The sequence below is a fragment of the Adiantum capillus-veneris genome, chromosome 17 (genome assembly GCF_014529385.1).
Source record: "Adiantum capillus-veneris isolate H3 chromosome 17, ASM1452938v2, whole genome shotgun sequence".
Classification (NCBI taxonomy): Eukaryota; Viridiplantae; Streptophyta; class Polypodiopsida; order Polypodiales; family Pteridaceae; genus Adiantum; species Adiantum capillus-veneris.
In genome coordinates, this window is record NC_140947.1 from 144,003,145 (window position 1) to 144,028,548 (window position 25,404).

At 43.7% G+C, this 25,404-nt stretch overlaps 1 protein-coding gene across 2 annotated transcripts in view; it reads left to right on the plus strand.

Moving 5' to 3' along the window:
- LOC147438245 (uncharacterized) overlaps positions 1 to 22,317 on the plus strand; it is a 58,089-nt gene extending 35,772 nt beyond the window's left edge. For both annotated transcript variants that reach the window (XM_086487540.1, XM_086487539.1), the window contains 2 exons: positions 20,894 to 21,195; positions 21,758 to 22,317. In XM_086487540.1, coding sequence (XP_086343666.1) covers positions 20,894 to 21,195; positions 21,758 to 22,128 — 673 coding nt within the window. In that variant the 3' untranslated portion in view covers positions 22,129 to 22,317. The remainder of the gene's footprint in view (positions 1 to 20,893; positions 21,196 to 21,757) is intronic.
- Positions 22,318 to 25,404: the final 3,087 nt, after the last annotated feature.

Below are 25,404 nucleotides of genomic sequence, written 5' to 3' on the forward strand. Positions count from 1 at the left end.
CAGAGTTGGAAGAGTTGGACCCAATGGGAGTTGTATCTTTGCCAATCAATAATAAAGAAATACCGAAAGGGGCACAGTCTTTGGGGTCAACGCGTCTTGGCTCTGAACTCCGCCGAGTCGTGTCGTCTTCTCTCTCTTTTATTCAAGTTTTTCCGCCCGATCCCTTGTCGAAAGTGATTACAATGGTATCAGAGCTTCACGCGTGTGCTATTCTGAAAGCATACCGGTCCTACCAAAGAGCATACAGAGCAAGATGGTGCTTCTAGTTTTTTTATATCAAAGAATCTTCGTGTCCCTGTCCTTGACTTACTAGCCAATCCCACCCTTAGTCCATTGTGCATCGAGCGCGTTCCCGTCTTCATTGCTGTGTCATAAGGGGCATAAGCCATAAAGAACCCACGATCCTATCGACATGGAAGGAGCATGGGGAGATCACACTGTTGAAGGAGGACTCAGGAAACCCACTGAGCCCATCCACCTAGAGGCTCCCTAACGAGACACATGCCCAATATGTGGTATGACAGTTGGTATATTTAGCAGAACAACGAAGACAGAGGCAGATGGATGACAGGATTGATTTGGAAGCTTTGCATAGCTATTTGAGCACCTTGAATCCCCCTGGTAACTTTGTTATGCCACCCCAACCTTTGTAGATTTCCTTCTCTAATCCTCCTCGAAATTACTCGACTACTTTTTCTTGACATAACTTTGGAGATGTCTTTCAATTTCTAGGAGGCTTTTCAAGAACATGGCTTCATGAGAACGACCGCGTGTGCTTTCCGAAGTACCACTACAGATTCCCACTTATGTTCCCCCACCACCAACTACAGCCACTTATGCAACGGATTGACACCATCGCCGTTATTATTATTACTCAACACCTCCGCTGGTAGAATCAAGTCTAAAACCCTTTAAGGATGGTGGTGCCACGATTATCCAAGATTCCCACAATGCACTCAAGTTCTTAGAACAATTTGATATTCTGTTCAATAACGAAAATTTTATGGAAGAATCCAAGTTGCTACGAGTCACATCTTTTCTCAAAGATAGTGTTTGACATGGTGGGCTGTCCTAACCAAGAAACCGGACATACCAAAGACTTGGCATGACTCCAAGCTCGCTTTCTACCCAAGCTTTCTTGATGAGACATTTGAAGTAGATATAATTGCGGCATGGTCTGGTCTCAGGATATACCCTTCAGACACTTTTCCAATTTACAACCAAAGATTTTGGGACGCCTATCTACTGATTTCCACCTTTCGAGACATTACTTTTGTTGAGAAGTACATTGTGGGATTGCCTTTTTCACTATGAGATTGCTGTATAGGGAAAGTGGTATTAAATATGCTATAGCTTATGTCACATGCAAGAGTGGGCTATCACATTATGAAGAAAGAATTGCGATTCACTGACTCTTCCCAGAAGAGAAATCCAAATCCTCACTTCTCTACCCAAGATACCCCACAACCAAGAGCAGGTGCAACTTCCAACACTCTTGTTCGAAGACTCACTTTTGAAGAGATGGCACAGTACCGATCAGACGGAAGGTGTTACAAATTTGGCCTTCGCGGTCACATTGCTTGGGAATGCCTAGAAAACCCCAATAACAAAAGACCCTCTTTGTATGAAAGCACAAGAAATAAGAAGTCCCGACCTTCAGTTGGATTGATTTCTATCTTGATAGGTGTTCCTACGGTTGATGCGTCCAATGAGCCATGAAGAGCTATGGGAAAGGTCAAAGATCAAGATGCTCTTATCCTCGCAGGCCTTATGCAAAATCTTATCTCCCCAGAATTAGCTGCAAAATTAGGTATTGAAGAATATGCCAAAGGGACACAAATTGAAGCACAAATAGCTAATGCAACTTACACATCATCGACAGTGTTGATCATATCACTTCGATTGTAAGTTCAGACATTTATAGATCCAATCGACTTCTACATTATGGATTTGGGAGGATGTGATGTTCTAATGGGCATGCCATGGTTTTATAAGTACCATGCTTGTTTTGATGCCAAAAAACGAACTATCCAATTAAAGCAAAAAAACAAAGAATTGATGTTGAACTTCAGAAATCTTACTACTCTAGGAGCGACGACAGATTAAAGAAAGAACTATGAATGTAGATTAAGATGAATCGAGAATTTTGTTGTATGAATTTGTGATTAATTAAGATTATGATTATGATTAAGCTTATGATCTTGGGTGTGTACATGCATCACAAGCAGGATCCAATGATCTTTTATAGGCATTGGCTAAGATCTTGTGTGTGATGCAAGCAAGATCCGATGGCCTTTTTAAAGCATTGGCTAAGATACCGATCTAAGACAGATTTTCAGACGCACTCGAGGTGTTTGCAACTAGCTTTTCTTTGTGCACGGCCATCATGACACAAGAATGCATGAATGAATGATCAATTGTGAGTTTTTAAGTTGCATAAACGTTAGAAGTGTGAGCATTTTCTTCCACCCTGCAATCGAGGACGATTGCTTCGATTTGAAGGTGGTATGAGACGGGTTTAGGGTTAGGGTTTTTGCATCGAAGGCATAGATGCATTTGATCCATACTTTCGTTTGGCCAATTACAGATTCACTCTCCCTAGGAAGGTGGTCCATTCCGATCTCTTGGTCAAAGCTAGAATCCTTAGTGTCGTGAATAGTTCTCTCTATGTGGTATTTGCATCCATGATCATTTGTGTGGCACTAGGATATCTAAGTGACCTCCGGGGGTCGTGTGCTAACTTGATTGTGTTTTGCAGATTCCGAAAGAGGGGCCTAAACCCTAGAGAAAAGTTGTTTTGTAGGTGTAATCGAGGATGATTACTCTTCGTTAAGAGAGGGGTATGTGACGAGTCAATGATGTGGCAATACTGAACTTATGGAGCACTGGCCAAGGGACGTAGAACCCAATTATCAAAAGCTTGAACTCTAGCGCTGGTTTCTGTAAATCGTGTCGACACGTGGCACTGCTATATAGATGGCACTTCTATATAGATGGCCACAAATTGCGCTGGTTGATGATGTGGCATGCTGTCCGCAAACTCGCTAGTAGTTTTTTTTACAGTTTTGAGGGCTAGCTTTTGGAACCAAATGATTTTAGACTTGATGCTTTTAGGATTATTGCTTTTGGGGCTTTGCTTTTAGCATCCCTTGTACTCTTTATAAGTGTCCCTAGGGCCATTCGTTTAGGCATCTGGATGTAGAGCTGGAAGATTTGGACCCAACGGGAGTTGTACCTTTGCTAGTCAATAATAAAGAAATACCAAAAGGAGCGCCAGTCTTTGGGGCCAATGCGTCTTGGCTTGGAACTCTGCCCGGTCTTGTCTTCTCTCTCTCTCTCTCTTATTCAAGTGTTTGAAGGTTAAAGTGTGAAGTTTGAAATGTCCTCACTGGAAGTGATTACAACGGTTCTGATAATGCCGCCAAGGCTTCTCTAGGTTTGTCGAAGCTGTTACAGGCTTAGACACTTCAAGCGAGAAATCAATAGCAACACACGAACAGAAATTGCAAAATCATTGAACTTTACGAGAGAGAGAGAGAGAGAGAGAGAGAGAGAGAGAGAGAGAGAGAGAGAGAGAGAGAGAGAGAGAGAGAGAGAGAGAGAGAGAGAGAGAGAGTCAACACGGCACGATGGAGTTCCGCGCCCAGATGCATTGGCCCCAAAGACTGGCGCCCCTTTCGGTATTTCTTTATTATTGCTCATGGTAAAGTACAACTCTCGAGGGTCCTCATCCCTGTGAGGATAAGTGGTGCTAATCCTATAATTAAGACTTAAAACTTGATACTTAAGATCAAACTAAGACTCAAGAGATTGACTGTGTGTGTGATGGATTGAATGATTGCTTTAAAATTGATTACAATAGGCTCCTTATATAGGAGACGAAGAGACACAAATGAAAAGACACGTCTCATGGTGAAGAGACGCGACTTCAGATGTAAAGACACATCCTTTCGGCGAAGAGCTACAACCATTGGACGAAGAGTCTCAACCGTAGAGCGAAGGGGTGTGATCAGTCGTGGAAGGAGTGTGGCTTTTGGTGAAGAGGCATGTCTCTTGAGCGAAAGGTCGTGACTATCCAAGCGTAGGGGTCCTCCTTGGCATGGCACTTTGCATATTTGCAACTAGGAGTAGATGTAATACTGCAACATAGTCACAATTGTTGGTATGGCACTTTGCGTATCTGCAACTAGGAGTAGATGTAATACTGCAACATAGTCACAATCGTTGGCATGGCAGTTTGCTTATCTGCAACTAGGAGTAGATGTAATACTGCAACATAGTCACAATCGTGACAGTCTCTGAGACTCTGCGTCTAGATGTTCCGCAGAGTGAGGCCGTGGGTTACTTATAAGCAATACAAGGGTTGCCTAAAAGAAGAGCCCCAAAAGCAGGTCTCTTAAAAGCACTAAACCCCAAAAGCATTTGCTCTCAAAGGTAGCGTTGGAAAGCCAAAGGGTGCCAGCATGATTTGTGGAAATCCATATAGCTTGCCACGTGGCATCAACATCGTAGATCGTGGAAAATCCGTACAGTAGGCCATGTCAGCATGTGGCACGTTTTACGAAAAACCTCCTTAGATTTCAAGCTTTGGGTTTTTAGGGTTGTAGGCTCCACGATCGGTGCTCAGAAGTCCCTTAAGGTTCAGTTCTTCAGTCTCTCTTGTCCACGCGGCCATTTCTCTTCTAGTTGGACATGCCACATCATCACTTTGTGACAGTAGTCCTCACATGCGGACTTGCTTTATCATTGTAATGTGGAGCAAAAGTGATTTATGGTGAATGCTCCGGATGAGTGCTTAGCGCGTGCTCAAGGTTCCTCTTACTACATGAGAGAGTTTCTTTTACTTCATGTGAGAGATGTGCAATAGACTAGAGAGAGGAGTGATATTGTGTGTGAAGGTTTTGTGAGTGATAGAGAGAGAAGAAGATTAACACCGGATGGGGTTCCAAACCCCCCTCCAAGGGCCCCCCTCTTTGTCGCTGAGATGTATTTGCTTTAGATTGCATAAATGCTGATACAATGGTCCTAGATGCTGATGGGATCTTGCGGTAGACTCAATTCTCTTGAGTATATGAATTTCATTTAAAAGCCGGTTTACGCTTCTGTCTTTGTGACAATGGTATTAGAGCAAGGTCATCTCTCTCTTTTCTAAGAGATTGACGACTCTCGGTAGATTGCAGAAATGGAAGGAGGTGAGATATAGGTCAATCTCCTCCAGCAGCAGGTGGTAGAGTTGCAGAAAGCTCTCTCGCATCTAGAAGTTCAAAAGATTCTCCATACTCTTGAAAAAAAGAAGAAGAAAGCGCAGTTTGAGCTGGGAAAATCCCACAGAACTCCAAATTGCAAGAACCTTAGAAAGATCCTCTAGTTGGAACCTAGAAGAATGCTCAAGAACGTCATATGCGGTTTAATCCAAAGATTCAAGAATAGAATCCTCCTGATTCTACTCAGTTCTCTTTTATGAAGGATTCGGATGACAGTCCCTTAAGAGGACATGGTCGTTGAAGATCCGCCACAGCATGAAGTGCAATCAAAGGAAAGATCCCCTTTCGTCAAGGAGTCTGAAGATAGAAAGGAGCATCATCATAAGAAGCTGTCACAAGACGGGCACCACGTGCCAACGGAAAAGAACAGACTCAACAACTTTAAGCACTTCAAATAACAACTGAACTGAAAGAGATAGAAAGAGCACATGCGACGCGGAGTGGCGGAATTCCACCCCAGAGAGTATTGGCCCCAAACCTTGGCGCCCCTTTCGGTATTTCTTTATATTACTTGAACTCAGTACAATGCCAATACTCGCGCTTTGCACCTTCTCATTGAAGCGTGCCAGAGATTGAGCCCTCTGCACTTATTTAAAGGCCCTTGGACTTGAAAAGCAGTTTACATGATAAGCTTGAAACTCGAAAGCAACTAGTCCAAAAGCTTGCACTGAAAATCAGCCAGCGTAAATCATTGAAGTCTGTACAGGCTGCCACGTCTGCAGAGTCAACGTGAAACGTGGAAATCCGTACAGGTTGCCACGTTAGCAAGTCAACGCAAAATCTGGGTGTTCGTACAGTCTGTTGCCACGGCATCAACTGAATACGCAAGTCCTCCTGTGTGTGTGGGTCTTGCTTTATTTATTCACTTTAGGTCACTTGGGCCCCATCGGATGGGGGTCAACAACAACACATGAACAAAAACTTCACATTAGTGAACTTTAATAGAGAGAGAGAGAGAGAGAGAGAGAGAGAGAGAGAGAGAGAGAGAGAGAGAGAGAGAGAGAGAGGTGCCCAGAGGTATTGGCCCCAAAGTTTGGCGCCCCTTTCGGTATTTCTTTTTTATTAATCATTGCAAAGTACAACTCCCGAGGGACCTTTGCTCTTAGACTCTTCATCTAGATCCCCATGCAGAGTGAGGCCCCAAGGGCTCTTCTAAATTTACAAGGGATGCCAAAAGTAGAGCCTCGAAAGCAGTTAAACTCAAAAGCAACTTGTTCCAAAAGCATCAATTCCCAAAAATTGCCAAAAAGCAGCCAATGCAAATTACGAAATTCCATAGAGCCTACAACATCAACATGTCAGTGCAATCTTCGAAAATCCATATTGCTGTTCTGTTCGTACTGCCACGTCAGTAGTGCCACCTTATCAGTTTGTGACATATCCCCCTCTTGAAAGAATTGTAATCGCCCTTGATTACATCTGCAAAACAAACAGAGGCCATACACCCGTTCGGTAGACAGTGACTCTAAGTACCGACGCACTAGACGAGACCAATCTAGCACTTGCACAAAGACGACAATCACTGAACATTCACGTCACATTCAAATCAAATCACATAGAATCCATGGAGATCTAGGACCATGATTTCTGGCAACGTATTTAGCAATCGTATCTAGATCCACATAGGATTTCACTTATTGCGATCATGCCCATATACGCATTTTGATCTAGGACCACGATGGCAACATATTTAGCAATCGCATCTAGATCCACATAGGACCTCACTGATGTCGGATTAACCAATCCTTATTGCGATCATGTCCATAGACTCATTCTGATCTAGGACCATGATTCGTGACAACATATTTAGCAATTGCATCTAGATTCACATAGAACCTCACTGATGTCGGATTAACTAATCCTATGTCCATAGACTCTCAAGATGAAATGCTACACTCATTTCGTCTTTCAAACCTGCACTCAAACACGATCACATGAGTGAGCACAAAAATCAGATTCATTTCTGGAAACTCCCATTTCGAAGTACTTCTTTCATAAAGTCATCCAGCAGAATACTGTCAGTCCATCAAGATCCCTGAAATCCAAAGGCAAATCAGTGACTTTATTCCTTCTAGGTTATCTGTGACAAAGGAGCGGAGTAACTCCTCTCTTGTGCAGTCCCATGTCACCAGGAGGTGTATTTTTTCCTGTTGCCTTCCGTAAATAAATACTATATATTTTTATTTATTTTTATTATTACTTGTTTTCCTTGAAACCCTTGAAAAGGTGCAAGTGGACATTGCATGGCCAGTGTGAAACGGCTGCGGCCGAATAGGTTTCTCACATCAGGAGTCTGGGTCGGTTAGTTTGGGACTGATCGGGCCAGTCAGCACTGAATTTTGTTGAGTATGGAAACCTGTGTGCGCCAAATGAGGTCTGGGTCACTCGGAAAGTCACTTATAACTTCATAAGTCAGTGGGAACTCAAAAGGGGCAAACTGGACACATGGTGGCTCCTGGTAGATTTGCCAGATCCAGCATGAAGAGGGGGCGCCCAACTTGAGAGGAGGCTGATGTTTGACTTTAAGTGACCTACAGTGTGTGTGTGAGTAGTGGGTGTAGGTCTACATCTTTAATGGAAAGCTTGCCTTCTCCTTTGTCTCATGTAGCGCGATGACTTGCTGTCACAAACGGGAGCGTATAACAATATAAAATACATTCGGATAAATAGGATTTATCACTTAATACTGAAGCCAGAGTATATAGAGAGAAATAAATAGAGAGTGAGAAGATCGACACAGTACTGGGGACCAGAAGATGGGCTGGTCCCCCCCCCCGTAATAGTATCTTTATTACTGAGGAGAAGTCTATACAAGCACTTGAATCGAACGTATTACCACGTTCGTTCTAGAATAAGACTTGATGGTTCTCGGAAGCCTCAGCTTCCGATTCCTAGGGCAAAACCCTATTCCAAGGAACTTCCGTTCCTTATTCCAATTCCTCGAGAATCAAGGTTCTCGCCTCTGGATCTCACCTTCCAGACTTAGGGCATGGCATCCCTGTAACTCTTTTCCAACTCTCTTTCCAGAGTCCTCTTCCCGCAGAACAACTCTGCTTTCCCGGACACGAGGTCCTTACTTGGGAATCCCAACTTCCGGATCACAACTTGAGAGACTACCTCTCTCCGATCCGTGGATCTACTTCCCAAACTCGGGTACGAAACCCTTGGGCTGATGTGGCTCTAGTTCCTCAGAGCGCTTTTCTCCTGCAGAGGCTCATACCTTCCTCTGCTCCTACTCCCTCACTAAGAGGAAGTACACCTGCAAACAAATACTCAGAGTTCATAACATGAAAATCGTTACCTTCAAAGTCTCGACGCTCGAAACGCAACTCCGTTCTCGAAAAGCAATTCCTCGGAAGAGATCTCTCCATAGAAAATCCTCTCTTCCAATCCTACACACAAAAGAGGTGTGTTCTCGGGTTCCTTCTCGTAAATCAGCCCCATCTACGACGTTTATGGACTGAAAACAGAGAAAAACAGCATCTGTCACGATGGAAACATGCTTTGTAGACACTTCTTCGCGAGGGAACTCGCGCACTGGGTCTTGGCGACATCTGGTACATTTGGGGCAGCCATGGGCATCACCGGCAACGTCTTCTTTACGGCAGAAATCTGCAACAGCATCTCCTCCTTGCAAAGATTGGTCCTCCTCCTGAGTAAGGGCATGTGATGCTTTTATAGCTCCTAGCCGCGGGCACGAATAGCTGCTCATGTAGAGATCGTGGCTGTTTTTTTTTTTTTTCCTTGTTCTGCCAGAAAAAGAGAGAGAGAAAACGCTGGCTGATCTGTTGCCTTATTTATCAGATGGCTGCCCACTTATTAAGTGGGCGGTCGGTCACCTTTAAAAATGGTCTGAATCTGTCCAAAAACTCAATAAAACCTTATAAGTTAAAAACAATGCTTTCACAGCACTTCCTAGGTGTCCCTGGATACAATCACATGCACAGTTGCAATGCAGACATAGACTTCCTCGCGGGAAAGCATCTGCTTTCCCGAAAGTCAATCCCGCTTTCTCAAAAAGCATCTGTTTTTCCTCAAAGTTTCCTCTGAACCCATCTTCATTCAAGTGGTTGCTTTTTCCTTGTGCACAATTCTAACACAGTTCGGAATTTCCTCCTGACTATGGATATTCCCTTTCCGATGCACCCGTCACCCACCTTGTGACACATCAGGAATACCCATCACCTAGTTCTTTCCTACCGAACTTACGGTACAATCTTCTTCACGATGCTCTATGTCACCCATCCTATGACGCATCAGAGATGTCCGTTCCCGGATGGTCGGATACTTCTTTCCGATGCTCCTTGTTACCCATCCGATGTGACGCATCAGAAGTACCCGTTCTTGGTGGCCTTACAGATATTCCCGTTCTCAGTGTTCCCGTCATTACTTTAAATGACGCACTAGGAATACTCTGTACTCGGATGTCTCCAGTGAGAAAAGCCCTCTCACTTAAAATTCCAATAATTCATTTAGAATTATTTTTCCTTGGTGTTCCAAGCGAGAAGACCCTCACTTATAAATCCAATAATTCATTTAGAATTATTTTTCTGTAAGATGAAGCCAATTTAGCAACATCCCTCTTACTTATAAACAATTGTCCTCAACTGTAGAGGTCCAACTGAACTGCCGTGGAGAAACCGGAAAGATTCCAAATCTTGCTCAATGGTGAGTTGAGCTAGTCCTTTCTCAAAAGAACTTAAAAATTAAATTAAACAAAAATTCAATAATTCAATACTTACCTTACCGGTTCATGTCTTTCCTCTAGGACCTCGAGGATATCCTTCACCTTTCATTAAAGTTACGAGCCATGTAAGAACTCGTCATTCGCGTCTTTCCAACAGATTGGAAGTTTCCTCATCCGAGAATTTGTTAACTCAATTCCACCTTCTCAATTCCGAGAAGAATAAACCTCCTAGAAATCAATCTAGGTCTATGTCCTTGCGCATAACCTTGCGCTATTAGTCCTGAGGATATTAAACCTCTTGTGTCCTCCCGCAGAGGGCATGTCGAGAGCATTAAGCTCATGTGAATCTTCCTATGGCAGAACAAGTGTGTCATCTTACCAAAGTAAGTTCTTATTCCGGGCTGTGAATCTTCCTATGGCAGAACAAGTGTGTCATCTTACCAAAGTAAGTTCTTATTCCGGGCCTTTGCTTTGGGTAGGCCAATTGTTCTGATCCAAAGTTTCCTTATCTAAGACTCTGCTAACTTGATTCTGTCTTCTCAAATTCGAGAAGAATAATCTTCCTAGAAATCAATCTAGGTATTTGTCCTTGCGTATAATCCTACGCTGTTAGTCCAGAGGGTATTAAACCTCTTGTGTCCTCCCACATAGGGAATGCCCAAGTCATAGAGCATTAAGTTCGATGTCTTTCTTCCACAATTTGCGATCACCTTAAAGAAGGTTCTTGTTCCAGGCCGTCGCTCAACGTAGGCGGACGGTTCAAGTACGAAGATTCCTTGTGCACGACAGCACTTCCTTCCAATCGTTTCCTCCTGCGAGTTATTACCACCAGCAGTGATTTCCCGACGCCCATTAGCGTCTCTTCCTTACAAAATCATAAAAAATGATTCACCTTGTGAGCATCAATGACGATTTGCAAAATCTCAGGCATATAGGATTCTAGCCATAGCATTTTTTGAACGTACGTTCAAACCCGGTTCACAATAGAGCGAACCCTCTTTGAATCTCAGGGATGTTCTCCCATATGTAATTCTTACCATTTTGAAACGGTTGGCGAACTATATTCTTACGAACATAATAGTTCGAATTTATTCTAACAGCGTGTAAATGCTACTTGACCTGCTCATGGAGAAACATATACCGCAACCAAAAGTTGCTATTGTAATGGTAAAGGCACATAGGGTACTCAATGATCAACCACCATTGGAAAACCTCTTCTCCGTAGAGAAACTCAAATTCCTTCTAGCAAACACATCTCAAATAGAGATTCTCGTGTCGGAATATTCTTGCGCGCAAAAAGGCGCTCAAGAGAGTATAACAAACTCTCGTCCAGTTCCTTGGCATAGGTCTGCATCTTCGTGTGTTATCCATGTACTCAAAAGTGTACATAATTCTTAAGCTGTGTTAAAGTTTCGGTGAACCTGGGAAATTACCTTCCCTTCGTAAGATCCTTAGAGCGAAGACGCTCAACTTGATGATCACTTGGCTCGATTAGAGCAAAACCCGCTCATCAAATAATCTAGGTTTTAATCCTTGGATTCCTCAAGCACAGGCCGTAGTCGTCGCTTGTTCCTTTCCTCCTAAAGAGAGTGTTCATTCACTTGTGCAAAAAGCACTACCATATCTTCCCTTACCGTGTAGGAGGTGTGGGCTTAAATTGTATTCAAGCTTGATGAAAGCTTTTCTTTGCTGGAAAGCTCATAATGGTTCCTTCATAATGGTTCCTACCCGCAGTAGCAGGTAATCTATTCGGGAATTACCGGATACCGGATCAATAGTTGACCTTCCGGCTAGTTAAGCAAACCAATTCATCTCAGAAAACAATGTTTCAGTTTGATCCTGCTCTCATAAACACTCGAGAGTGGTAGTCCCGGTTAGACATAACCATATCTTGTGCAAAAGAGCAAACAAGCACAATGCACTTTATGATTTCCTCAAAGATGTAACTTTGATTGAAAACCTGTCCTCTCACTTAAAGTTTGAGGGTCTTCTATTCAAGAACTCAGGAGTTAGATTGAATTCCCTTACTCCAAACTTTCTGTGTTCAATGATTCCCGTCCCACTACGGGGATCGGATTCTATGTACACTAAGGTGTACACTTTCAGCTTTTATTACTGACTCTACCATCTGCTGCAAAGTATTTTGCAGATGGGTTTACAAAATTCAGGCAAAAGTCCTTTGTTGAATTTCTTCATCTTTCCTTCCTCAGAGAGGATCGAGAGTGGAGCTACCTTGGCAAGAGTGAACCACTACTTTCTTTGACTCACTCGTGTTCCTATTGGGCAAACCCATCCCAATCTTCTTGGATGCCTTCCTCAAAGTGTAGAGGAAAAAAATTTGTTGAAAAATTCAGCCTTGAATTGAATCCAAGTCTTGTTGTAAGTTCCTTGCAGAGCTTTGGTATACCACCAAGTACTTGCAATCCCCTTGAGGTGTTTGGTCACATGTCTCACCTTCAACGCTTTTCAGAAATTGCCTCCTGCAAAGGCAACTTCAAACTGTTGAATGAAAGCGGTAGCTTTTGGGACATCTTGCCATCCGTCAAAAGTATCAAGCTTGACCAGAGTGTTCTAAGGTCTAAAGACCTTCTTCATATCCTTCCCGAAATGACGGGATTTCTTGGCTATGGTTTTGGATTGATGTTCATGGATATTTTCTAGATTGTGAAGGATGTTGAGCATTCCGCTCCTTGGATTCTCTAGGATCTTGAGCATCATGCTCTCGTCGCCTTCTCAGAGAATCCCAAGTCTTGTGTCGACTTCTTGCAAAGAGAAAAAAATTTCCAACTCTGCAAGCTTTTTTTCCTGCAAGACTTAGGTTTCCGCCTGCTTACTTCTCTCTTGGCTTGTTATGGCTTCTTCCCGTATCTTCCCAGAGTCGTCCTCCTTTACAGAGAAAGAGAGGAGACCATGCTCTGATACCACTGTCACAAACGGGAGCGTATAACAATATAAAATACATTTGGATAAATAGGATTTACCACTTATTACTGAAGCCAGAGGATATAGAGAGAAATAAATAGAGAGTGAGAAGATCGAGAAATAAATAGAGAGTGAGAAGATCGACACAGTACTGGGGACCAGAAGATGGGCTGGTTCCCCCCCCCCCCCCCCCCCCCCTAATAGTATCTTTATTACTGAGGAGAAGTCTATACAAGCACTTGAACCGAACGTATTACCACATTCGTTCTAGAATAAGACTTGATGGTTCTCGGAAGCCTCAGCTTCCGATTCCTAGGGCAAAACCCTATTCAAAGGAACTTCCGTTCCTTATTCCAATTCCTCGAGAGTCAAGGTTCTCGCCTCTGGATCTCACCTTCCAGACTCAGGGCATGGCTTCCTTGCAACTCTTTTCCAACTCTCTTTCCAGAGTCCTCTTCCCGCAGAACAACTCTGCTTTCCTGGACACGAAGTCCTTACTTGGGAATCCCAACTTCCGGATCACAACTTGAGAGACTACCTCTCTCCGATCCGTGGATCTACTTCCCAAACTCGGGTACGAAACCCTTGGGCTGATGTGGCTCTAGTTCCTCAGAGTGCTTTTCTCCTGCAGAGGCTCATACCTTCCTCTGCTCCTACTCCCTCACTAAGAGGAAGTACACCTGCAAACAAATACTCAGAGTTCATAACATGAAAATCGTTACCTTCAAAGTCTCGATGCTCGAAACGCAACTCCGTTCTCGAAAAGCAATTCCCCGAAAGAGATCTCTCCATAGAAAATCCTCTCTTCCAATCCTACACACAAAAGAGGTGTGTTCTCGGGTTCCTTCTCGTAAATCAGCCCCGTCTACGACGTTTATGGGCTGAAAACAGAGAAAAACAGCAACTTGTCACGATGGAAACACGCTTCGTAGACACTTCTTCGCGAGGGAACTCGCGCACTAGGTCTTGGCGACATCTGGTACACTTGGGGCAGCCATGGGCATCACCGGCAACGTCTTCTTTACGGCTGAAATCTGCAGCAGCATCTCCTCCTTGCAAAGATTGGTCCTCCTCTTGAGTAAGGGCATGTGATGCTTTTATAGCTCCTAGCCACGGGCACGAATAGCTGCTCATGTAGAAATCGCGGTCGTTTTTTTTTTTTTTTTTTCCTTTCAATTTTTTTTTTTTCTGTTCTGCCAAAAAAAGAGAGAGAAAACGCTGGCTGATTTGTTGCCTTATTTATCAGATGGCTGCCCACTTATAAAGCGGGCGGTCGATCACCTTTAAAAATGGTCTGAGTTTGTCCAAAAACTCAATAAAACCTTATAAGTGAAAAACAATGCTTTCACAGCACTTCCTAGGCGTCCCTGGATGCAATCACATGCACAGTTGCAATGCAGACATAGACTTCCTCGCGGGAAAGCTTCTGATTTCCCGAAAGGCAATCCCGCTTTCTCAAAAAGCATCTGTTTTCCTCAAAGTTTCCTCTGAACCCATCTTCATTCAAGTGGTTGCTTTTTCCTTGTGCACAATTCTAACACAGTTCGGAATTTCCTCCCGACTATGGATATTCCCTTTCCTGTGCACCCGTCACCCACCTTGTGACGCATCAGAAATACCCATCACCTAGTTCTTTCCTACCGAACTTACGGTACAATCTCCTTCACGATGCTCTATGTCACCCATCCTATGACGCATCAGAGATGTCTGTTCTCGGATGGTCGGATACTTCTTTCCGATGCTCCCTGTTACCATCCGATGTGACGCATCAGAAGTACGCGTTCCTAGTGGCCGTACTGATATTCCCGTTCTTAGTGTTCCCGTCATTACTCTAAATGATGCACTAGGAATACTCTGTACTCGGATGTCTCTAGTGAGAAAAGCCCTCTCACTTAAAATTTCAATAATTCATTTAGAATTATTTTTCCTTGGTGTTCCAAGCGTGAAAACCCTCTCACTTTTAAATCCAATAATTCATTTAGAATTATTTTTTTGTAAGATAAAGCCAATTTAGCAACACTTGCTCTCGTGCATCTCTCTCTCCCCTTTGGCACATATGGTAATGCCCCACTAGTTGGGCTACTCAGATGAACATGTACAGTTCTGGGGGTTTATGTGTGTTTGCCAAGGCAAGCTCCTTCTGAACAGGAACCGGACCCTGTGGGGGATTAGGTAATTGCTATTCCCCCACAGGTACGCTGAGTTCCATCGCGAAAGATTGCGAGTTTGGAGAGTTTTCTTGTGTAAAAACTTGTCCAATTCACAAGGGAACTGTCCCATTGTGTGCGGGAGTCCTCAGGACACGCGTAGGCGTGTTCGCTCCGCACAAAACGATCCGAAACAAGGAATTACAGCCTGCTGTGTTTTTCTGCAGGTTTAGGGTTTCGCACCTAAACTGCAAGGGAACACCAGGGGAGCCTCGTGAGAGCCTTGGGATGCGTGTACAGGCTTTTGGGCACCTAGCTCTGAAAACCAGAGAATTACAGCCCGCTGAATTTTTGTGACAGCTCACCAGAAAGCTTCCAGATAGAGAGGGAATCCGCCCTAGACAGGTACTTTTGACGTACAGGGGTTTTTGCGCCATTATGTTGCCGAAATCAGGTCAAAAACCTGTGTTTTCAGCCCTCGTCAGGTTTGGACAGTTTTGTGAAAGCGTGTACTAAGTGGTCGGATCGTCTACCTTAAATTAATAAAGAAATACCGAAAGGGGCGCGAGTCTTTGGGGCCTACAAGGTGTCGGTCTCGTGTGCACAGTGACATTCTAGTCGCTGGACAACTATGTTCTCTTTCCTTCTCAGTGCTCTTTGTTAAGTTAACAGGTAATTGAAATAGTACCGCCCTCTAAGTTGTACAGGCCGGTTATATCCTGCCTGCACCAAATTCAACTTGTTGATCTCCGGGAAGTCTTGGAATAGCCAAAGCTAGACCAAAAGTGTCAAGGTAAAGTTCCAAATATGAGGAGTACCTGCTAGGTCCTCCCTCTATCCATTTCACATCCAATGCCGGATAGTTCTTGACTAAGAATCTCCGTTCACTTTACCTTTCTCTTTCCTTTCCTGGTGAGCCAATATCTATTCCGGAATGAGTATCTCCTCGCTCGGTTCCGCTTGAGGTTGCTCCTCAGGCTCCCTGTCGATTGGCACCTCACCCTTGAAATTTTTCAAGAGATTCGTATGAAAAGCATTGTGAATCTTCCTTAGCTTTGGAAAAAGCTGCTCCTTTCCTTTTCGTTTCCTTAGGCCTGCCTTCTCAGACTGTAAGAGCACCCAATAATCTTCCTTCAGATGCAAGTCGCGTCGAATCTTGTCGGCTGCCTTCTTATGCCGTGCTTGAGAATTCTCAAGAGCCTCGTGCACCTTGGCAAAAGCAGTATCTAGATCTGGATGATATTGATCTGCCTCAAAAATCTTATCCTAGGTCTAGGGAATCTCTGATCTACCAGCTGATCCCTTTTTTTCTTTCTTTCCTTGTGCCTTGGACCTATGGGTAGCTTCTTTAGCTTCCCTTGTCCATTGGCACGTCAGTCTCAATCATCGGAACCCTAAGACGCACTATCATCTGATTCCCTTTCTCAGGAATCCTTTGATGAACTTGCATCTGGTTTCCTTAGTTTGTCGGAACCTTCAGATGTGCCACCATCTGGTTCTCTTGGCGAATCCTGTGGTGAGCTGTCATCTGGTTTAGACTTCTTCTATTCAGACTTCTGGTTTAGACAATAGTCTCGAATCTCTTTTAGCAAACCAAAATCTGGTGTTTCAAAGTAATCTTCCGAAACGAAGACACTAGCAAATAAGTATCTCAAAACCTTTGGTAGTAGTCATTCAATGTATCTTTGTGAGTCATTTGCAAGTGATGCCAAGTCGTGATGACATCTTGTGCATATTCATTTGATATCCAAGTTGACGTGAAAATTGTCTTGAATTTTAATCACGTCGCAGGTGCTTCTCTGTGTAACAACACCATGTCTGTACAATTCCTTTCAAGTAAGATGCTGCCTTTCGCACTTTGGAATGTTGTGAGAACCGTCCTCCAGAGTAGGCGACGTCAAACTGTTGTACAAACTCAAGGGCTTGAAGGATGTCTTGGTAGCCTGAAAACGTCTCAAACTTGACGCCTTGACTCCCTTTCTTGAACTCCTTGGTGATTTGGTCATTGTCAAAAGAGGATAAGCTCTCCTCCTCTGAACGGTTAGATGGCCTTCCATGCCTTCTAGATTTTTTTAAAAAAATCTACTTTAAAAGAATCTTGTCTTAGGTGCTTAAAAATTGAGGAACTTTCTTAGCACCCTCGAATACTTCAAATGACGCCTTCCCCATGTGTTGTTGTAGGCAAACTCCACCAAGGGCAAATACTTCTCCTATTAAGTCTTCTGCTCCGAAAAATAAGACTTCAACAAATCCAAAACCATTGAATTGGCTATCTCAAATTGCTCATCTGTCTTCGGGTGGAACGAGGACGAGAACAGCAACCGCGTGCCAATGTGAGACAAATAATTTCGCCAAATGGTCGGGCTTAAGTGTCTTCTTTACGGCAAAGAAGTGAGCCTGTTTACTGAATCTGTTGATGACTGTCCAAATGCCATCATGCCCACTATGTGTCTTGGGAAGATAAAAAATAAAATCCATGGCAATGCTTTCCCAAAGACGGGAGGGTATACCGTATGGGTAAAGGCTATAGAAATCTTAGTGTCTTATGCTCGTCAAACTTGACCTTTTGGCATACTAAGCAATTGCCAACAAACGCGTCCACATCCTTTTAGAGCTTCGACCAGTAAAAGTAACGGTCAACATCCTCTAAGGTGGTATCTATGCCTTGGTGGCCGGAAAAAGGTGGACAATAGCACTCTGTCAAAATCTTGTTCCTCAAAGGCTGTGTAACACACAACATCGTTTTCCGCATCAAATAGGCGTCCCGTATGGAATAGCCTGCAACTAGCTTCCCATTCTGTATCCAGTGAAAGATGTTTGCAAAGTCTGGATTGGTGGCGTACTGATCTGCCATATCCTTGAAGCTTTGATGATGTATTGTGGAAATAGCCAGAACCAAGGGCTTCCAAGACAATCCAGGATCTTAGCCCTCCGCATCTGCCTTTCCAAAAGCTGCTTCTGCGACAAGAAGTAGCGCAAACTCTGGTGATATGTAAACTTTAAAGATTGTAAAGTCAGCTCCGAGAAGATAGTGTGTTGATGACGTGGTTGTTGTACGGACGCTTGCGTTTTGCGCTACAGATTGTTGACATGGCAGCTGTACGGATTTGCGTTGATAGCTTTCGGGACTAAATGCTTTTGACTTGATGCTTTTCATGTAGCTACTTTTGGGCCTAAGGCCTTTAAATAAGACCCACGGGCTCTCACTCTAGTAGTCTACCTGTAGGAGATGTAGAGCAGAGCCATGGGAGTTGTACCTTGTTGATGCAATATAAAGAAATACCGAAAGGGGCGCGAGGGTTTGGGGCAAGTGCTCTCTTGGGGTGGAACTCCGCCACTCTCCGTCTCGTGTGTCATGCATCTCCTTCGGTTTAGTGTTATTTGAAGTGCTAAAAGTTGTTCAGTCTGTTCCTTTGTGGAAACGTGGTGCCCGTCCCGTTACAGTGTATGCCTACAATCTAGAAACAGCTCACAGGGCCGGCTGCAGTGACAAAGAAGCCCTCACTCGCAAGATCCAAATGGGGGACATGGGAGATGGCCTTCAAAACTCCAACCCCCCTTGTTAGTTCTTGGGTTCACAAGAGAAGGGATCTGGGGCCTCTAAGAGTGAAGAAGGAATCTACAAGTCTAGTCCACCATTGCACAAGCACACCTCTCTAAGAATAGCATAGAGCACTCGGATTAGAGAATCTTGTCCACCCTTGCATCGAGCACACCTATCTACAGAATAATGAAGAGCATTGGGATAGACAATCTTATCTATCATTGACAACAAATAGGGATCCCGAATCCGCCATCAATGTCCCCTAGGCTCTAGAAACTTGGGTCAACTGTCACAAATGGGAGCACACATGAGCAATTAATAAATAGAACTTGAGTGAGAATAAGAAGAGCGAAGATTGAGAGAGTGTTGGAGACGAGAAGATGGGTAGGTCCCTCCCCCTTAATGAGAATCTTTATTAATGGGGAAAATATTTTTATAAAAGGACCATAGTGAACCCCTCTGTTCTACATCTCGGACTCGATGTTCATTTCCTCCTTGTTCGGGAACGCGAAAGCCTAGCTCTCTATTCAGATACCTTCCGGTTTGTCTCAGAGCATGGGAGCTCTGCAAACCATCTCGTTCCTCATTTAAAAGGGATCTTCTTTCTTGTTAGGTCATGTAGTTGTCCAGCTACATGAGCAAAGTCTCAGATATGATGAACACAATGCCAGAATACTACATCCATCATGTACAGTAGTGGGAGTGGGCGAGTCTTGAACTACGTGGATCTTTGCGGGATCCGTACTCACCTAATTGTGAGAGACTACATGGCCCAAGTAGTGAATCTTCGTGAGAAAGAAATCACTTCTCTTTGCATTGACATGCAACTCAGGCTTTTGCAGTTCTTGAAACACTATATCCAAGTGCTCATGACGTCACTCTTCTGATTGAGAGAAAACTAGTATGTCATCAAAGAATACTTCTGTAAGGGCTCGGTATGTACTGAAGACATGATCCATCATTCAAGTGAATGTGGGAGGAGCATTGGTTCACCTAAGAAACTGATTATGACTCGGTGGCCAAAAATTCACGAAGTCCAAAGATTGTGTGAAAAATGATCTTGGGCTATGCATATATGATGATACCCAACTCTTTAAGTCTATGCGACTAAAGATGCTTGTGTCCTATAACTTATCGAGAATGTCATCAATCTGAGGAATTGGAAAGCTTTTCGTGATTGAGATCTTGTTTAGAGATCGGTAATCTGCGGAACGTGGCATCTTTCTTCTACGCGAGAAGTATTTGGCCGTATGAGACCTTTCTCTAGAAGCTCGTTGCTTCAAAATTTCCTCTTGCTGAACAAGCCTTATCTTATAGGGGGGGGAGACCTACCCGGTATGAGATCAATGGGATGACCTTCCAGACGTTTCGGTGGTAGCTTATTAGGAAGAGTTTGAGTGAAGCAATCCTTGTTCCTTTCAATAAATTGGAAATGCTTTTTATCAAGACTCGAGGGCAAACTCTCTTTTTCTTATCCTTCTCTCATGCGAAAATCAAGTAAGTAGAAACACACTTCTTCATTTCCTTCTTAATAGAGAAATGACTTACAATAGGGAAATAGTCAATCCCCAGCATTAGCAAAAATTTTGATTTTCTTGCCCTCAAATTCGAAGGCATACCCAGGATAGATGTCACATCCGTACTGATTGAACTTCGCATCTATATATGGAGTCAATTATCTACACACATTGTGTGTGTGTGTGTGTGTGTGTGTGTGTGTGTGTGTGTGTGTGTGTGTGTGTGTGTGTGTGTGTGTGTGTGTGTGTGTGTGTGTGTGTGTGTGTGTGTGTGTAAGTGCATGTGCGTTTATTGGAGCAAAACTTATGCAAAACCAATTAATAATCTTGAAAAGCATTAATAGACCTGCATTCGAGAATTTTTGTTGTATTAGGGCTGACATTTGATCACCAGTTTGTCTGATATAAGTTGCAACCTGCTGTACCAAAATTGCGAAGGAAAATTTGTTGCTTTTCTAGCTCAGGACCCTGGTGAAACTTCACTATGAGATTATCTGTTTTAGCAACTGTGCCAGCATCGCCCATATGATATGTCACGTATAGCTAGTTTGAATATGGCTTCGTGAGAAAACACTTTTTTGCACAGGCAAGCACCACTGCCTTGGCTCTCCCAATCTGTGAAGCAATTTCCATCCTCTACTTTCTGTAAAGGATGGTATCAGATTAATGGACTGTTTGTAAATATGTCTGGGCCTGTTGACTGGAGTATGCAATGAACAGCATTAGTGTCAGTGATGCAGTATTTTGTCAAACCATTTTGTCCTTAAAAAGATGTGTTACTCACCCTTCTTCTGGCATTGCTGCTTATGCAGGCTGTCAAAGACATTTACAGACACACACAGTCTTGTTATGCACACGCTTCAGTCACAGAAAAAGGGACTTCGTGCAGAGCATTTAGGTTTATGCAAAGCTATCTGCTCCATCATGAGATGGAGGCATACTATAGATCCAGCAGGTGGAAAAGCCTATCAAGATTGCTCAGCTGAAGAAGCAAAGAGCAACAACGAGGACTTGATCTTGTGGCCTCCAGCAGTAATAGTCCACTATGTAGCAAAGAAAATTGAAGGACAACAGGAAACGGTTGCGGAGTCTGCAGTCAAAGATTTCCTGAAAGGTTGGGATCTAATTTATGCCTGTGAAGTGTAGTGCCTACACAGAAATTATTAAGGGTGAATAAATGGTAGTCCTATCCTTTTTTTTGAATGGCTTATAGGGTCTACTGGTAAGACAGATTTGGGGTGCAAAATAAAGCTTTGTTTTGTGCGTGCATAGTTAAGCTGTATTTTGTTGACTGCTAGGGAAGATTGTTATTTCAGCATTGACACGTTTTGGAAATTTTGACACTCACCTCAAAGCAGTAGTCTTTATGGTAGTTCCAGGGTTGTTTGGTCCCAATGTGATAATTGTCTAGCACTCAAGGAGCATAAAAGACTCACTAAATTTCAACGTTTTTAGGGGTTTATTAGGGCTCTTTTATACATGGACTTGCTGTCAAATTGTGGTGTATGCTTGAATGTTGCGAAAAGATGTTAGGGTTGAAGTGCCCTCTCCCAGTGAATACATGAATAGTGTATGTGATCCTTTACAAGCGGTCAAATAGGATAAGTAATTGTCTTTTGGCAGTGACCTTGAACCTATAAAGTCGTGGCAGTCATTAATTATTTATGTTGTTGCAGACACAGGCTTTCTCTCTGAAAGAGTAAAGATTGCTCATGGGAAAGGAGGTACTGTTATTGTCAAATATTCGCCTCTTCTCCCTTGCCTCCACGATGCGGAGAGTCTTCACCATCATTTTGCTTCAAGAAACTTTGGCCGAGATGATTGGTGGAGTGCGAGGCCCGTAAAGCAGGAATCGAATGGGGACCTTGATCCAGTTCTGGAAGATGGTGATGGTGCAGAGAAGAACATGCTGTATGGCTATATTGCACTGGCTCAGGACTTGGACAAAGTGGACGCAGATCTGCAACGACGATGTCAGGTCAAAAGTAGGAAAGACATTGAGGCAATTATAGGTGACCCACTTGCAGCCAAGAATGCTGAAGATTGATTGAAATGATGTGCTTTTTTAAAATTTTGTGGTGCACCCAAGGATTTTAGTGCTGGAAGAGCAGATTTATTGCATTTCGGTTGCCCCTCTTTTCATTATGCAAAATTTTGTTCCTGGACTAGATTATCTTCCGCAACAGCATTTTTTCTGTGCAAGATGTACTCTAATCGTTAGAACACCTTCGACTCTCGGGTTGATTTCTGTTTAGGTTGTGGGAATGCGGTGTCTTAGTTTGATGTCTTTGGAAGCATTTTTTATCAATGTGTCTTCTTCATTGTTGATTCTCAGTGTGGGCATTTTTATTTGCGAGGCTAACTTTGCACGGTACAGTCCACTGACGATTCTATTTGCTTTATCTAGAATGGATGGATATTCTTCGCTATGTGGTATCAATATCGTGGTATCTCTGTTTGGGGGCTCGCTTATTTGTTGTGATGCGGATTTGGCACCGTACAAGGGCCATAGGATAAAGGGGCCAATTACGGGACAGGTTCCTTTTCAAGGCCTGTCCCTACCCCAATAAAAAGGTGAAGTGGCGCTCCATTTCTTGGATGAGCTGGTCTGAGAAGGTGGTTATCTCAGCTGCTTGGAGAACAATGTGATCCGTTTGATCGAGAGATTGAGCCTTTCCGTTACTTTTAAATGTCCCATATTAAGGATAGTGAAATCGGACCCGTGCAATTAGAGGATGTGCTTTGTTGTTTGAGGCTTGGATAGTTCATCCGAGAGCCCAGGGGGTGGGCCTCGTGCAAAACAAGTGTGCAGTCTTCAGCTCCATTCCTGGGCGGAATCTCTGCCAGCGGCAGGCTTTGGCGGCACCAAAGTAAAATCATTGCACTATAGAGACCCGGAATTCCGAAGGCTGAGGTGCCAAGCTCTGGCTGCATGACAAGGGCTGCGTTGTCATCCACTGACTGGACATGAACTGAGTGTATTCTGACAGGTGAGGTGGCGTTCATCGCCTCAGCAGCTGTAATTATCTGTATGCCTGCAACGCTGTGTCTGTGGCCTTGCTCCCTTGACACTTGACGGGAGGGAAAGGTCCTCAAGGGACCTTTCCTCCATAATGCATGCTCTTGGCCTGGCTCCCGGCCTCGGTGAGCCAGGTTGGGAGCATGCATTATGGAGGAAAGGGCCCTTGAGGACCTTTCCCTACCCTTCAATGCACACAATCTTTCTGCTAGAGGGGTTACCAGACGAGCCATCACTTCATGCTGCCCATAATTCAGGTAAACAAACCTGGATTCGAGGGCAGTATCTGCACTAGTTTTAGCAAGCAAAACTTCAACACACTCTCTCTGTCTCTCTCTCATTTTACTTTGGAATGGATATCATTGCTACCCTGACGAAAAGAGGAACTCAGGCATAGTTATCCTCATTTTCAGCTATGCGATGTAAGCATTTTTGTCTTTTGTTTGATGCCGAAAGGTTTAGTTTTGTGCATAGTTTTGTAACTATGCCTAGAGAGGCTTAGCTACAAAAAGAAGGCTTATTAGTGACAACTCCCCGTCTAGTAGGTAATTATATTAATTAGGAAATTATGATGCAAGAGCCACAGAAGTACTACAAAAAATGCCAAAGGACGAGGGGCATCCCTAAGGAGAAGGCCTGCGTGCTTTGTAGTATTGAGCTGCTAATGAAGATATCCTTTTGAGATGCCCAATGTGATGGCGCACTCCAGAACGTTAATTAAAATCAAGGGATTTGTGATGAGGCAAATCTAAGAATGCAAGACCATATTTTGACTCGCTTCTTGGAGATTTTTCTCAAACGACTCTAGGGTAAAGATACCACTAAGGAGGCGTCCATGAATGGCCGAGTGTGTGAGGCCCACTACTAGTAAGCATTTCTTGTTCTAGTAAAAGCGTAAAATCTTAATAGGTGATTGGTTGAGAGCCTATCTCTTGTAATCCTTTTCAAAATTTAAAATACCAACTTGCATAAATTTTCAAAAAGTATCAATGCTTTGTCGTGGGAACGGGCACCACATGCCAACGGAAAAGAACAGATTGAACAACTTTAAGCACTTCAAATAACAACTGAACGGAAGAAGATGCACAACACAAGACGGGAGTGGCAGAGTTCCACCACAAGAGAGCGTTGGTCCCAAACCTTGGCGCCCATTTCGGTATTTCTTTATATTGCTTGAATTTAGTACAATTCCGGTACTCCAAGCTCTGCACCTCCACACTGAAGCGTGCCAGAGAATGAGCCCATGGCACATATTTAAAGGCCATTGGCCTCTGAAAAACAATTACATGAAAAGCATGAAACTCAAAAGCATGTGGCCGCCGCCCAAAGCTGCCCAACGTAGATCGAGAAATCTGTACACGTGTCATGTCATCATATCAACGCGAATTGCAAAAATCTGTATACTTGCCACATCATCATGTCAGTGCAAAATTCGAGAATTTCGTACAAGTTGTTACGTCATTAGTTCTCCGCTTTGGGGGCTTTGTTTTAATGCCTTTAGGTCAGCCCCATCGGATGGGGGTCCCGTAAGTTGGTGGGAACTTCTTCTCCTGTTGTTGCTTCTTCTTCTTCTTTGGGTTTAGGCCCCTCGGTCAGGATGTGCAGGTTGGCGTCATTCTTTAGTGGCTTGACACATTAGCTGTTTCTAACATCCCCCCTTCTTGAAAGAAAGCAATCATCCGCGATTACAACATATCTGCAAAACAAGTCAAGTTGGCTAAAAAATGTATGAGGGACATTTTGAGGGATAGTCACCTTGAAAAGAAAAATCCAAATATATCGTCACACGTCAGATTTTCAAAATGCCTCCCCAAAATTACCTCTTTTTTGTTAGGTGAACTTATACTCTAGAGGATGCTACATGTAGCCACTTGAAGATCATTGATCCCATGAGGATCTGACGGCTTTCGTTGCAGGCGGTAAATCAACCAAGTTCTAAACTACCGCTTTTGTGAACTGTAGAGCACGTCGCTCGTTAACTCAAGCACCAAAAGAAACGTAAAAGCCAGGTGTCCATGCTCACAAGTGCTCGTCCAATATCATCAGTGCCAGCCTTAATGCACCCCCAATGCACATTGCTCTTCAACCCCTTAATTCACGTACCCCTAATTGCTTTGCCTCACCACCGACCTCTTGCATCTGCTCTTGACTCGTGACTCCATGCGTGCCTCTCTCATCACCATCTCAGAATTCCGTAGTGCTACTTTTGCACATCACCATATGCTACCCCATGCTAGTCGTGGAGCTGGTAGGGTTGACGCCTAGAGGAGTAAGAACCAAGAAGCGTTTGCCGAAAGCCTCAAA